This window comes from Coccinella septempunctata, chromosome 5, assembly GCF_907165205.1.
Source record: "Coccinella septempunctata chromosome 5, icCocSept1.1, whole genome shotgun sequence".
Taxonomy (NCBI): domain Eukaryota; kingdom Metazoa; phylum Arthropoda; class Insecta; order Coleoptera; family Coccinellidae; genus Coccinella; species Coccinella septempunctata.
Genome location: NC_058193.1, coordinates 35,026,385 through 35,040,754, shown reverse-complemented (window position 1 = coordinate 35,040,754; position 14,370 = coordinate 35,026,385). Strand labels below are relative to the sequence as shown.

General features: G+C 36.7%; 1 protein-coding gene across 1 annotated transcript; it reads left to right on the top strand.

Moving 5' to 3' along the window:
- The first annotated feature begins 12,494 nt into the window (after window positions 1–12,494).
- LOC123313691 lies at window positions 12,495–13,969 on the top strand. Its single transcript, XM_044898668.1, has one exon. The coding sequence runs from the start codon at window positions 12,855–12,857 to the stop codon at window positions 13,719–13,721; it is 867 nt and encodes a 288-aa protein (XP_044754603.1). The 5' UTR covers window positions 12,495–12,854; the 3' UTR covers window positions 13,722–13,969.
- The last annotated feature ends 401 nt before the right edge of the window (window positions 13,970–14,370 follow it).

Below are 14,370 nucleotides of genomic sequence, written 5' to 3'. Positions count from 1 at the left end.
GTGATACTAGTAGTGGATGTAATGGATGAGCTGAAAAAGTGCATCAACTAGCTGAACCAGCATGAAAGCTTGTAATCAAATTATTATTACAGAACTAAGCACTGTAATACGTGCACGAAAAACTTGAATGGTGTTATAATTCAGTTCAGACAAGCGCCAGTTAATATTCTTGCACGCGTACTCAAAATTACGTGACCTTTCTTCTCGAAGAGAAGGAACAGAAGGACATAAACAACTGGGCATGCATGTGCATGAAAGGATAATTATTATTATCATTCGAAATAAACTGCTCCACATGAGTTATAGGGATATTGACTTAAATTGCAAAAAAATATAGTTAAAATAAGATTTTTGTGATGAAAATTCATATTAATGTGATTTCAAGTTGCAAATTAATTTTAGCCTGTAGGTCTGCAGCGTATACATGATGGTTAAGAAAAATCGAGTAAAATAACGAAATTTTATTCCCAGAGAATTCAAGCATTTTAAGACTATCAATACAATGTATGGCCTCCACGGGCTTCAATAACAGCTTGACATCTTCTTTGCATACTACACACGAGGTTGTTGAACATTTCTTGAGGAATTTGGTTCCATAAACGGGGCAGAACCAGATCCTTTAAGGATTCTGGGGTAGGTTAATGATTATCTAATCTTCTTTGGAGCATATCCCATGCATGTTCTATGCAATTCAAATCTGGTGAGTGCGGAGGTATTGGTAAATGTGGAATACCAAGCTCCTCGCGCGCATTCTCAACCATGGCTGCACGGTGCGGTCTAGCGTTATCGTCTAGAAATTGAAAAGTTTCACCAATAGCAGCGTAAAAATTGGGCACAACATTGTCAATGACATGCTCCCTATAGGGTAAGGCGGTCATATTTCCAGGACAAATGTGTATATCTGTGCGCCCGTTGAAACATATCCCGGCCCATAGCATAATACTACCCCCTCGGAATGGATGGACTTCTTGGACATAGCGACGATTACGGGGTATGCGTGGGATTGTCCATACCCTTATTCTTCGAGAATCTGAAAATCGTCCATATCTGGATTCATCAGTGAAAAAGACCCTACGCCATTGATCGTTCCAATTGATATGTTGCCTTGCCCATTCCAGTCTTTGACGCTTATGGTCACGTGTTAATGGAACTCCTCTTAATGGATGTCTAGAACCTAGATTCACCTCTATCAAACGTCGTCTGATGGTTTCGATGGAAACTTGGACCCCATCTGCATTTCGAAGAGTATTCCGTAGCATTCTACACGTAGATGTAGGGTTTCTTCTCGAAACGGTGATGAAACGATCCTGAGAAGGTGTTGTTTTTCGTCGCCCACCCAGCCTTGGTCTTTCCAACACAGAACCTGTCTCCCTGAACCTATTCCAAAGTCGAGATATCACACTTTGGCTGACTTGGAGCCTTTCCGCTACAACAACCTGAGTTAGGCCATCCTGTATTATTCCGATAGCCCTATTAGCTTCAGCGTTTGTTAATTTACGTCTTGGCATTTTCAGAAAACTCGTTTCAAATCGAAACCGTTGATAAACTGACTTCATTTCAAAATGAGAACATTCATGAAGCATATGCAAAAAATCAAACTTCAGAAAAAGGTCGAGCAGATTGACAAATGTCTCATACTGATTTTTTTTGGATCGATTCAAGTTGTTATTGAGTTTTAAGTAATTTTACAGCGATATTCTCGAAGATTACATACTTTTAAAGACGATTGAATACGATATCACTAACTCTTGAGGAGCAGTTTATATTATTTGTTTCTGAATAAGAGATTCAATTAGCTTATGGCTTAGTGCAGTAATGTTGGCATCTTGAAGGTTCGACAATCGCAACTTTTTCGATACTCCGCGACTACAATCGTCGAAGACGCCATTAAAATTCCGAAACATAAAACGTTGATTAATTTTACGACTGGAAGAGAGTCTCGTATTGAAACAGACAATGTCGTGTGTGGCCAGTAAAACGCTTAATGCAAAGCACACACTGCGAACGTCTGAAATGGCAATTTCTGATTCTGTTGTGAGGCAAACTAATCACGTTTCTCTATTTATTCGTTTGTTTTGTTGACAAGATGCAGAACAATAGTGTGGCTCTCGAATGTTTGACCGACAAATGGACAATCTGTTCGGCTTGAGTAGGTCATCCACTTCGGCGGAATGAACTACCTCCGCAGTCACTTTTACTTTATCTTTGCCGGATATATAATATCAGGCTGAATGGAGGTAAAAGTTGGTTTACTTTCTTTCGAATTGTCCGACCGGCGAATGGATCATGCCCGAAAGCTTTCCGAATCTGCGAGTGGAAGATGTAATAGTCGGTTTTAAGTGAACGATCCCGACAAGTGCGATCGCAGATGTATTCTCCACTCATTTTTATAAAAGCAGTCGGTTGGCCATGGAAATTTGACACATTCCACATTGTATAGTACGAAAATATAGAGTAGAAAGATAGGAAACGCCCTCATATCTCTAGTACTAAAAACGGACTACATTCTGGGCTGTTTGCCACATTTGACAATGAGATGGCGTTTAAAACGTACTATCAATACAGAAAACTGTTTATCAGCAATCAAACTGTTCTCAATTGACTTGCAGTAAAATGTTCACTGCAGATGGTATATGTAGTCAGTAGTGTCTGCTCAAATCTTTACGTCCTGCAAATTTTATCCAGTTCAGAGCGATGAAAATGAAAATCAATGAATGACCGAGTCACATGTTACGAGTTTTAATATTTAAATTTCCATTCTCCTTAGTAAAGTGAAAAACTTAATTTCGAAAAATCCATTTTATTTGATTCACAGTTCTTCACCAAGCAATAATTTTCGAACGATATTTTGATCAAAATGACCATCTGAAATCTTGCAAGATTTCATATATTTCTGCAAATGGCTCTCAAATTAATATTTCAACCTCTCGTAGGGCCTTAATAACACATTTGAAACACAGGTGGCGCCCACATCACTTTAGTCGCTTCGTTTCCCATCTTTCTACTCTATAATCTTTGGTTATGACATTAACGACATTTTATGAGTGCCACACTTACTTCATTCTAGTAACAAACACTTAAGAAAATTATTTCATGGCCAACGCAGTATTCAGTAATACAGTGTGTTCTGTTTTCCATGTTACTTATTAGATTCTATATATTCTGTCCCCCACAATGATAAACTCATGATTCCTACGTTCACTACTACAGTTATCTAAAGTTCGCTCTCGGAAATAACATAGAATAGCAACTCACACATGATTACACCTCATGAAGATAATAAGACTGCATTATCCTAACTCAATTCCTCATTTCATAAATTTAACAAACGGACTTTTAAAATGGTGTACTTGTTATGCAATTAGTAGGTGGACTAGTTAAACTGATATCAATCATCAAATCATTTCAATTGTGGTATCATTAAAGAAACGTTTTTCATTCAAAATCTAACTCATTCAAGAAGGATGTACTATAATCTGTTTCATGATATAAATCTCAAACAGACAAAACGATCGTTGAAATGAGATGTTATTATTTTCATGCAAGAAAATTGCATGCAAAATTTGCACTGTTAAATGTGAATGGAACCTGTAGTGTCATTCGTTAGTATCTTATAGTTTTTTTTATATTTTCACCATTATTTTTTCAATGAAGAGGCTATATACCGCAAATCAGGGGAAGACACAACCATTTATAAAAAATGTTGCACATATTATCATTTACAACGGGGAAATTCACTACCCAGATAATTTCGTATAGGTCAATTTTCCTCAATGCCGTTAGGTATTGGTAGAATAGGTAGAATAGGGCCAAGCATTACCAGAATGTTGTAGGAAAGTGCGAATTTCATCATTTTGCAAATTCTTGTATGGATTTTTAGAGGGAAATTGTATATGCCTTATGTGGAGAAAAACGAGGAAGTAGTTCGTGAAAGGACCATAAAGACACTCTTAAAATTATGTGATAATGAGGTAGAGCTCCATGAAATAAAATTCCAATTATAAGAAGTACCTCGTTTCCATGATATCCTATTCGAAGCAATTTCTCTTGTTAGTCAAAGAACTAGCTTATCTATTTTATCTATTATTCCATCTGACTTAACTCCAACAAGCCACGGCCCGATGAAGATCAAACCTCAACACTGCAATGCCATAATTAATATGAGACGGTCTAAAAACCATAATTTTCGACAGGACTTGCCTGATTGTTACTGTTTTGAATATATATTCGCTTGGTTTCATCTCGGAATGAATAATACCCGCACCTCGAGTTGAATTAAGTGTGATTTATTTGCTCTGAATGCTCATCGCAGGGAAAAATGAATCTTTCGAACATTCCCCAGATTATTTGATGCCGCTTCAAATCAACATTTTTATTCTCACTGAGCATCTTCCAAACTCTCCTTTCAATGGATAATGATATATAATAATAATAATCCAGAAAAAAAAAATGATTGGTCAAAAATTAGATTTATACTCTCGATACTTTAACTGACCCCAACTCTTCTATCAATAAATCTGAGAATTTCATACATTTCGGCACAACCGTTCGCTCTTGAGGAAGTTTTAACTGAACCCAGCAGTTTCAGGATTTTTCGAAGGTCAACTTGCGAGTAGTTTTTCTTCCAGGAAAATTATCGTAGATCTGAAAGTGATACATATTCTGAAAGAGCAACTCTTCTAGTAACGAATCTGAGAATTTCATCCATCTCGGCACAACCGGTCGGTCCTGACGAAATCTCAAGTGAAATTCGCAATTTTTGAAAAATGCCGTTTCTTAATTGAAAATCTCAACAAAGGAAGATAGGCTTTTGAAATTGCTCGCAAAAGATTCAGCGTGTTCGAAAACCTATATTTTCATACCAAACATTCGAATATCTGACACTGTTCAGGAGAAAATAAATTTTTTTGTTTTTCCACTTTTCATTTTCGAGTTGACTTCCAAGAGCTCTCTGGACTAGAATTCTCTATTGAATCATCAACTGTTTGGTTTTCTAGAATCTTCAAAACAAATTCTATGCACTCCATATCCTAAGATAGTAATAGAACATCCTGATTTTCAGACAGAGTAGCAAATAGGTGATTTTAGGGGGGTCTAACCCCTTGCTCATTTTTGACCCAAAAAATCGAGATTTTCGAAATCGAGTTTTTATGCTACGGTGGAAGCTCTGGCAATGCTGATTATAAAACCGGAAATCCCAATTGGATCAGACGAATATAACAGGAGATATCGCAGATTGAAAATTGCAATTTTTGAAAAAATGCCATTTTCAGTATGAAAATCTGAACGAAGGGAGAGAGGCTTCCGAAACTGCTCGCAATAGATTCAGCGTGTTCGAAAACATATATTTTCATGCCAAACATTCGAATATCTGACACTGTTTAGGAGAAAATAAATTTTTTTGTTTTTCCACTTTTCATTTTCGAGTTGACTTCCAAGAGCTCTCTGGACTAGAATTCTCTATTGAATCATCAACTGTTTGGTTTTCTAGAATCTTCAAAACAAATTCTATGCACTCCATATCCTAAGATAGTAATAGAACATCCTGATTTTCAGACAGAGTAGCAAATAGGTGATTTTAGTGGGTCTAACCCCTTGCTCATTTTCGACCCAAAAAATCGAGATTTTCGAAGTCGAGTTTTTATGCTACGGTGGAAGCTCTGGCAATGCTGATTATAAAACCGGAAATCCCAATTGGATCAGACGAATATAACAGGAGATATCGCAGATTGAAAATTGCAATTTTTGAAAAATGCCAATTTCAAGATGAAAATCTGAACGAAGGGAGATAGGGTTCCGAAACTGCTCGCAATAGATTCAGCGTGTTCGAAAACCTATATTTTCATACCAAACTTTCGAATATCTGACACTGTTTAGGAGAAAATAAATTTTTTTGTTTTTCCACTTTTCATTTTCGAGTTGACTTCCAAGAGCTTTCTGGTCTAGAATTCTCTATTGAATCATCAACTGTTTGGGTTTCTAGAATCTTCAAAACAAATTTTATGCACTCCATATCCTAAAATAGTAATAGAACATCCTGATTTTCAGACAGAGTAGCAAATAGGTGATTTTAGGGGGTCTAACCCCTTGCTCATTTTCGACCCAAAAAATCGAGATTTTCGAAGTCGAGTTTTTATGCTACGGTGGAAGCTCTGGCAATGCTGATTATAAAACCGGAAATCCCAATTGGATCAGACGAATATAACAGGAGATATCGCAGATTGAAAATTGCAATTTTTGAAAAATGCCAATTTCAAGATGAAAATCTGAACGAAGGGAGATAGGGTTCCGAAACTGCTCGCAATAGATTCAGCGTGTTCGAAAACCTATATTTTCATACCAAACTTTCGAATATCTGACACTGTTTAGGAGAAAATAAATTTTTTTGTTTTTCCACTTTTCATTTTCGAGTTGACTTCCAGGAGCTCTCTGGACTAGAATTCTCTATTGAATCATCAACTGTTTGGTTTTCTAGAATCTTCAAAACAAATTCTATGCGCTCCATATCCTAAGATAGTAATAGAACATCCTGATTTTCAGACAGAGTAGCAAATAGGTGATTTTAGGGGGGTCTAACCCCTTGCTCATTTTTGACCCAAAAAATCGAGATTTTCGAAATCGAGTTTTTGTGCTTTGGTGGAAGCTTTGGCAATGCTGATTATAAAACCGGAAATCCCAATTGGATCAGACGAATATAACAGGAGATATCGCAGATTGAAAATTGCAATTTTTGAAAAAATGCCATTTTCAAGATGAAAATCTGAACGAAAGGAGATAGGCTTCCGAAACTGCTCGCAATAGATTCAGCGTGTTCGAAAACCTATATTTTCATACCAAACTTTCGAATATCTGACACTGTTTAGGAGAAAATAAATTTTTTTGTTTTTCCACTTTTCATTTTCGAGTTGACTTCCAGGAGCTCTCTGGACTAGAATTCTCTATTGAATCATCAACTGTTTGGTTTTCTAGAATCTTCAAAACAAATTCTATGCGCTCCATATCCTAAGATAGTAATAGAACATCCTGATTTTCAGACAGAGTAGCAAATAGGTGATTTTAGGGGGGTCTAACCCCTTGCTCATTTTTGACCCAAAAAATCCAGATTTTCGAAATCGAGTTTTTGTGCTTTGGTGGAAGCTTTGGCAATGCTGATTATAAAACCGGAAATCACAATTGGATCAGACGAATATAACAGGAGATATCGCAGATTGAAAATTGCAATTTTTGAAAAAATGCCATTTTCAAGATGAAAATCTGAACGAAGGGAGATAGGCTTCCGAAACTGCTCGCAATAGATTCAGCGTGTTCGAAAACCTATATTTTCATACCAAACTTTCGAATATCTGACACTGTTTAGGAGAAAATAAATTTTTTTGTTTTTCCACTTTTCATTTTCGAGTTGACTTCCAGGAGCTCTCTGGACTAGAATTCTCTATTGAATCATCAACTGTTTGGTTTTCTAGAATCTTCAAAACAAATTCTATGCACTCCATATCCTAAGATGTTAATAGAACATCCTGATTTTCAGACAGAGTAGCAAATAGGTGATTTTAGGGGGGTCTAACCCCTTGCTCATTTTTGGCCCAAAAAATCGAGATTTTCGAAATCAAGTTTTTGTGCTTTGGTGGAAGCCTTGGCAATGCTGATTATAAAACCGGAAATCCGAATTGGATCAGACGAATATAACAGGAGATATCGCAGATTGAAAATTGCAATTTTTGAAAAAATGCCATTTTCAAGATGAAAATCTGAACGAAAGGAGATAGGCTCCCGAAACTGCTCGCAATAGATTCAGCGTGTTCGAAAACCTATATTTTCATACCAAACTTTCGAATATCTGACACTGTTCAGGAGAAAATAATTTTTTTTGTTTTTCCACTTTTCATTTTCGAGTTGACTTCCAAGAGCTCTCTGGTCTAGAATTCTCTATTGAATCATCAACTGTTTGGTTTTCCTGAATCTTCAAAACAAATTCTATGCACTCCATATCCTAAGATAGTAATAGAACATCCTGATTTTCAGACAGAGTAGCAAATAGGTGATTTTAGGAGGGTCTAACCCCTTGCTCATTTTTGACCCAAAAAATCGAGATTTTCGAAATCGAGTTTTTGTGCTTTGGTGGAAACCTTGGCAATGCTGATTATAAAACCGGAAATCCCAATTGGATCAGACGAATATAACAGGAGATATCGCAGATTGAAAATTGCAATTTTTGAAAAAATTCCATTTTCAAGATGAAAATCTGAACTAAGGGAGATAGGCTTCCGAAACTGCTCGCAATAGATTCAGCGTGTTCGAAAACCTATATTTTCATACCAAACATTCGAATATCTGACACTGTTCAGGAGAAAATAAATTTTTTTTTTTCCACTTTTCATTTTCGAGTTGACTTCCAAGAGCTCTCTGGACTAGAATTCTCTATTGAATCATCATCTGTTTGGTTTTCTAGAATCTTCAAAACAAATTCTATGCACTCCATATCCTAAGATAGTAATAGAACATCCTGATTTTCAGACAGAGTAGCAAATAGGTCATTTTAGGGGGGTCTAACCCCTTGCTCATTTTTGACCCAAAAAATCGAGATTTTCGAAATCGAGTTTTTGTGCTTTGGTGGAAGCCTTGGCAATGCTGATTATAATACCGGAAATCCCAATTTATCAGACCAATATAACAGGAGATATCGCAGATTGAAAATTGCAATTTTTGAAAAAATGCCATTTTCAAGATGAAAATCTAAACGAAGGGAGATAGGCTTCCGAAACTGCTCGCAATAGATTCAGCGTGTTCGAAAACTTATATTTCCATATCAAAATTTCAAATATCTGGTCCAGTTTAGGAGAAAAAAAATTTTTTTTTTTCATTTTTCATTTTCGAGCTCACTTCGAAAGGCTCTGTGGTGTGCAGTTTCGAGTGGCCATGTAAAATGTTAAATTTAGTCAAATTAGTTTCACTCACTTTGTATAGGTACTTTCAAGGAATTTTTTGTAACTATTTGCTGCCCCTATCTGGCTGCCCTAAGCCTACTTGGCCTAAAGGTAATTCCACAAATCCATATCTTAAAAGTTTGAAAACAAGAATAGATAATCGAATATTCATTGGTTAGAATCCGTTTCACGGATCTAATGCCACCGTTTTCAAAAATGGGATGAGAACATAAAGCGGTGATGAATAAAGAGTAGAGAAAATCTCTATCTCTTGGCCAGTGAAAGATCAACCATGCCCACATTATAGAAAGTGAAATACTTATGTTAATTCAGCACTTCCTCCGTTATATCCTGAACTGACTTCGATATACATAGGAGCCGATTCAATTTACTGAACAGCATCGTCCATTCAATTTTTTTTCACGAATCTGTGGGAAATTGTTCCAAGTTTATTGCTATCAATTGAGGTTATTCAATGTAGTGCAATGAGTAGACAGCAGCGTAATGGAAGATTGCGTTTGAATCGATGAAATAATATCATTAAACGATTGTTAGATCTGTTAAATATAGTTTACACTGGTTTTACCAGCCAAGCTTGAATAATTCTTCGTTTTTAAATAGGGTAATATGGGACTGAACATGTACTTTTTTCTTTGGAAAAGTCCATTTACTCAAAACGAAAATATGGAAACATTAATGGCATCAATCTATTATTTCGTAATTTAATAAGGGAAGGCACTTTTTCAAGAAATTCACTACCAGATTCAGTAATGAATGAATTTTTGATGAATCGATGTATTAGGTTCTTTTTTTTTTAATTATGCAATGAAATTGGGAAAAACAAAATTTCTGGGAGATAAGTTCTCAAATAAAACTAGCGCCTGATTGTTGGACAAGAATCATTAAGAATATTTTCGATGCTGTTGATGCCACTAATTCGAAAAGAGGATTGGCATATATCAGAGTAATCTAGGAAATATTAATAAATTATTAGGATCACCGTGCCCATTCCAGGTGCTTCAAAAGCACCATGACTCCATTCTGAAATGCCTATGTTAATTCAATCTTGAACACTCCCAGAGAAAGAATGAGTTATGTCTGAAGATGGTGTGAAATATCAGCTTTTAGTGTTTTACAATCTCGTTCTCCATATCGGACAGTCATTCTATTTTCTCGTCCTCTTAAAATGAATTCGAGGAAATTATCGAATGAAAAACTGAATGCCTTTCGGGTAAATTTCAAGAGAGTGAAGAAAACTTGCATTTTGAGCTTGAAAACAAGGAGAAAATTGCGTCAAAGTTTACTGAGCTTGTGTATCTATAAAATATAACCATAAGGATATATTCATTTTGGCAGAATTCACTGAATGTGTCTTATTGAATATACGGATTCAATCTACAAGAAAATTCAGAAATATTGGATTTGCATAGACATTAGGTACTAAAGTTCAACCCCTCTGAATCTATGTAACTTGTTCTTTTTTTCTTTCGTGTAACGATCGTTTACAAAATCTCAAACCTACGCAGCCTGTAACAAAAAATGTTTTGTCTCGACCAATTACCCATCAAGCGAATTGTTAAAACGTTCTCAAACAGGCGCAACAAATTCATCTCGACAGAGAAGGTGCAAAGATCAATTAACTTTCTTCGATTAAGATTATACGAGAAGAAAGCCTTGTGCAGCATCAACTTTTACGTCTGTAATCTTGAACGAGAAAGTGATCATACGTATACTTAATACAACAAGGTTGCATCTGCAAATAAGACGAGATTGCGTGATATTGCGACTAGAATTATTCTGGAATTTTCATTCAACTAACCTAACACCTTTACGTAATTGTTACATTGAACTTGACTTTGAAAATCGTGTCTTGGAATCGGATGCATTGAAAAGGTGAATTCTGATATGGATGTCTTCTTCCACATTTTTTCATGGTCATAAATGGCTATTTTTAAATTCATGGGTATATTCTCCATTTTCAAAAATTTTTATAGTTAAATATCCCCAAATCTTCACGTTACAGTTCTTCCACAAAATTTCATCCTAGGTGAGGTCAAAAGAAACACTGTTTTTTTTCTGCCCTGCTAGAAAGATATAGCTATTTTAAGTTTTCATAATGAGCTGTGCCACCCCTACAAAAACAAACTTACCTTCAGAATAACTAGCTGAATGTGTGACACTACACATCTGTGGATCTTTTAAAGAGTTGCATTCGGTCAAAGTATCCAGTTTTTCGAATTTCACAGATATTTTTAATTTTTGAACATCAAATTACTCGAAAACGGAGCATTATACTAGAAAATCTTAAAAATACTTCTTACAAAACGTTCAAATATTCTTAAGATAGCGTCCAGCTCAGTTTCAAGAGTTGGGTTCTCTGAATTTTTGGTATTTTCATGGTACGTAATGGTCATAATGAGGAAACTCATGATATCTTGTGTTCGAAAGAAATTCATCAAATAAATGGAGAACTGTTTTCCGATATTCATTTCGTTCGATGAAACCTTTTGTGAGAACCGAAAATTAAAATTTTGTATGGTTTTTCAACAGCCTGTATCTTTCAAACCGAGCCTATTCGAAAAAAATTAAAAAAAAAAGTGTTTCTCTTGACCTCAAGAATCTACTGTTGAAATATTTGTACGAGTCAAAGACTCACCCTGTATAGATACTATAGATCGCAATATATATCAAATATATAATATTTGGTCGATGTTTTTCTCTCAATGATTTTCAAATGCTCTGGTACAAAAACGTACAGAATAGTTCACCTTATTCTTTTTTCTACCTAGCTACCAGCTTTAAAATAGTCGGGAAAATTCAGTGACTTCAGTACTGTATTTGCATTGAATGTGAAGTTTTAGAATTATTGGGTTAAAAACAACCAAAAGTGATTTGATCAACGCTTGAATTGCAGGAAAGCGAAGCAGTAAATGAATTATGTTGTAAAACATCAAATGTATTACAAAATATAGGTAGGTGATTATCAACGTTTCACCACCTATAAAATTTCTCGAGAAACAAATTTTAGCCATAACTTTTTCTACCCCTTGCAATCAAAGGGCTAACATTACCAAAATGTTTTTATTGCCGCTCTTATAAAACGTCTGCCCAATTCAGTTTCTGACAGTTTTCTGGTTAGTAAGAAAGAATCTTTTAAGTCATCTTTAGGCACAATATATTCACCTTAGTGATCCAAAACAACCAGAAACACATTAAAACCGAAATTTGACGATATCTCGTAAATACAATCACCATTTTTGTTCATAAATAAATTTGCAACAACATTATTAATCTCAGGAGAGAAAATGAAATTGATTTGATGTAATCAACTCTAATTCCACTTGCTTCGAGTCAAAACATGAACTCCTGATCCCGCAGGCAATTGCAAAGAGTACTGAAGCAATTCAACACCTCACGAAGTCGTTTTATTATACGATTCGTATAATACTGCGAGTGGATGAAGCAGAAATTCATGAATTATTTGCCAACGATCGTGGTTTACTCACTGCGGTTTGGTTTCACATTTTTTAAACGAGCATAGGGTTAAATCTGCATATTTTGGGATCGATCAGTTGACGAACGTATCGTAGGAAGGTCATGGGCAAAATGATTCGCACTAGTGGACATCGAGAACACATGCATATCCGAGACATGCAGAAGTAAAGGTAGGAGCTATTGTCACTGCGATATCGCTTGGTGCGTACTTCTTACATATCGCACAGGGTTAAAACGAGGTTACTTCGCGAGTTTTCAGTGAGAAAGCGGTCCAAGATATAGCCCCCCGGCCGTTATTATGGTTATCTGGACCCAAATTGTGCTCAGACCAGTCGTGGAAGGAAGGGAGCCTCCTTCATATATATACCGGCGGAACATCTTCACCGGTATCAAACAACGATCAACTTCCTTCACACAGTGAAAACAACAGTAGTTATGGCATCTCTCAAATTGGCCGTTTTAGTTTTTTGTGTCGCGGCAGTGGCGGCGGTGCCTGCTCAGAACGAGGCTCGCGGCAATTCGATCCAAACCGAAAACGACCTGCTCGACTCGATCTACCAGGACTGTTTGCGCAAAGATTCGTACTCATGCCTCAAGGTCAAACTGTTCAACTTTGTGGATAAGATGCTCGGTCACAAGGACAGTATCACCATCGCCGATGGGGTACAATTGGTTAAGACTAGTGACGAGAAAGATGGAGCGCCACGTGCCATAGGCGCAGACGATTCATTGGAGAATATCTTGTGGAACCGCATCGGAAGTTTTTTGGAAACGCACGAAATCAAAATTAACCTTAAGGGTAGTGAAATTGTGAACACAGTGGCCAACACCGCTCGTTCATTCAGTGACGTCGTCGACAGCTTGAACGAAGAGGAGAACGCAGTCGAAACTGACGAAGCTAGGGGCAAGAAGAAGAAGGCTGCCAAGATCTTGGGACCTCTACTTGCTGCTGCTGCCTTGAAAGCTGCCGTTCTTGGTAAACTCGCCCTCGCTGGTATCGCCCTCATCGCTGGTAAGGCCCTGATCATCGGTAAAATTGCCTTGGTACTCTCCGCCATCATTGGACTCAAGAAACTCCTTGGAGGACAAGGCAAACACGTCACCTACGAAGTCGTATCTCATCCCCAACACTCAACTAGCCACGTCGCCTCTCATGAAACCGTCTATGGTGGTAGCACCGGTGGTGGATACAGTGGATCCGACAGTGGATACAGCTCCTCTGGACACGGTGGTGGATGGGGACGTTCCTTCGAAGCCCAACAGCTCGCCTACAGGGGTTACAAGCAAGCCAACCAGCAGTGAGATCGCCGGGAGTTACCGGAAGAGTACCTGCCAAACCTCAGAGAGCATAACTAGTTGTTTTGTCCGTCGGCACCTTTCCCTTTCTAATTTAATTTATATTATTTATTTTTCCCTCAGTTTTTATCACTTTGTCCGACGAACAAATATGAAGATACCATTTATATCTAACTATGTTAGGTATTTATAATTAAGGAACATTGTTATTTTGTAAAATAAAGATTGTCTTTACAATATCTTATCCGTTCTAGTTTTCGACAAACTATCACCGAAAATCAATCAATTTCAATAGTTTTCACTTCCCTCAACATATTCCTCACCAATAAGTGTTGAATAGGATCATTTAACATCCAATATCACATGATAGCTTGTTATCAAAGGTGAAAAATCACGAAAATAACCAACTATAAAATCTGGAAAAACCAGTGGTCATCTACCAATATCAGTGTTCAATACAATCTATGAACCAATCTCAATGATAATAAAATAAGAAAACATCATGGCAAAAATCGATGAGCTTCCACCTTGACATCAATTGAATTCAAATAAAAAAAAATATCTGAAGCATTGTTCACTTTCGATTGGAGTTCTCAACATTCAGACACCAATCCCACAATCAAGATGAAACGAGTAAAGCGGACTGGGAAGTACC

What these genes read in the sequence shown, in the direction of transcription:
- LOC123313691 (XM_044898668.1), top strand. Translation starts at nt 12,855, where the DNA reads ATGGCATCTCTCAAATTGGCCGTTTTAGTTTTTTGTGTCGCGGCAGTG.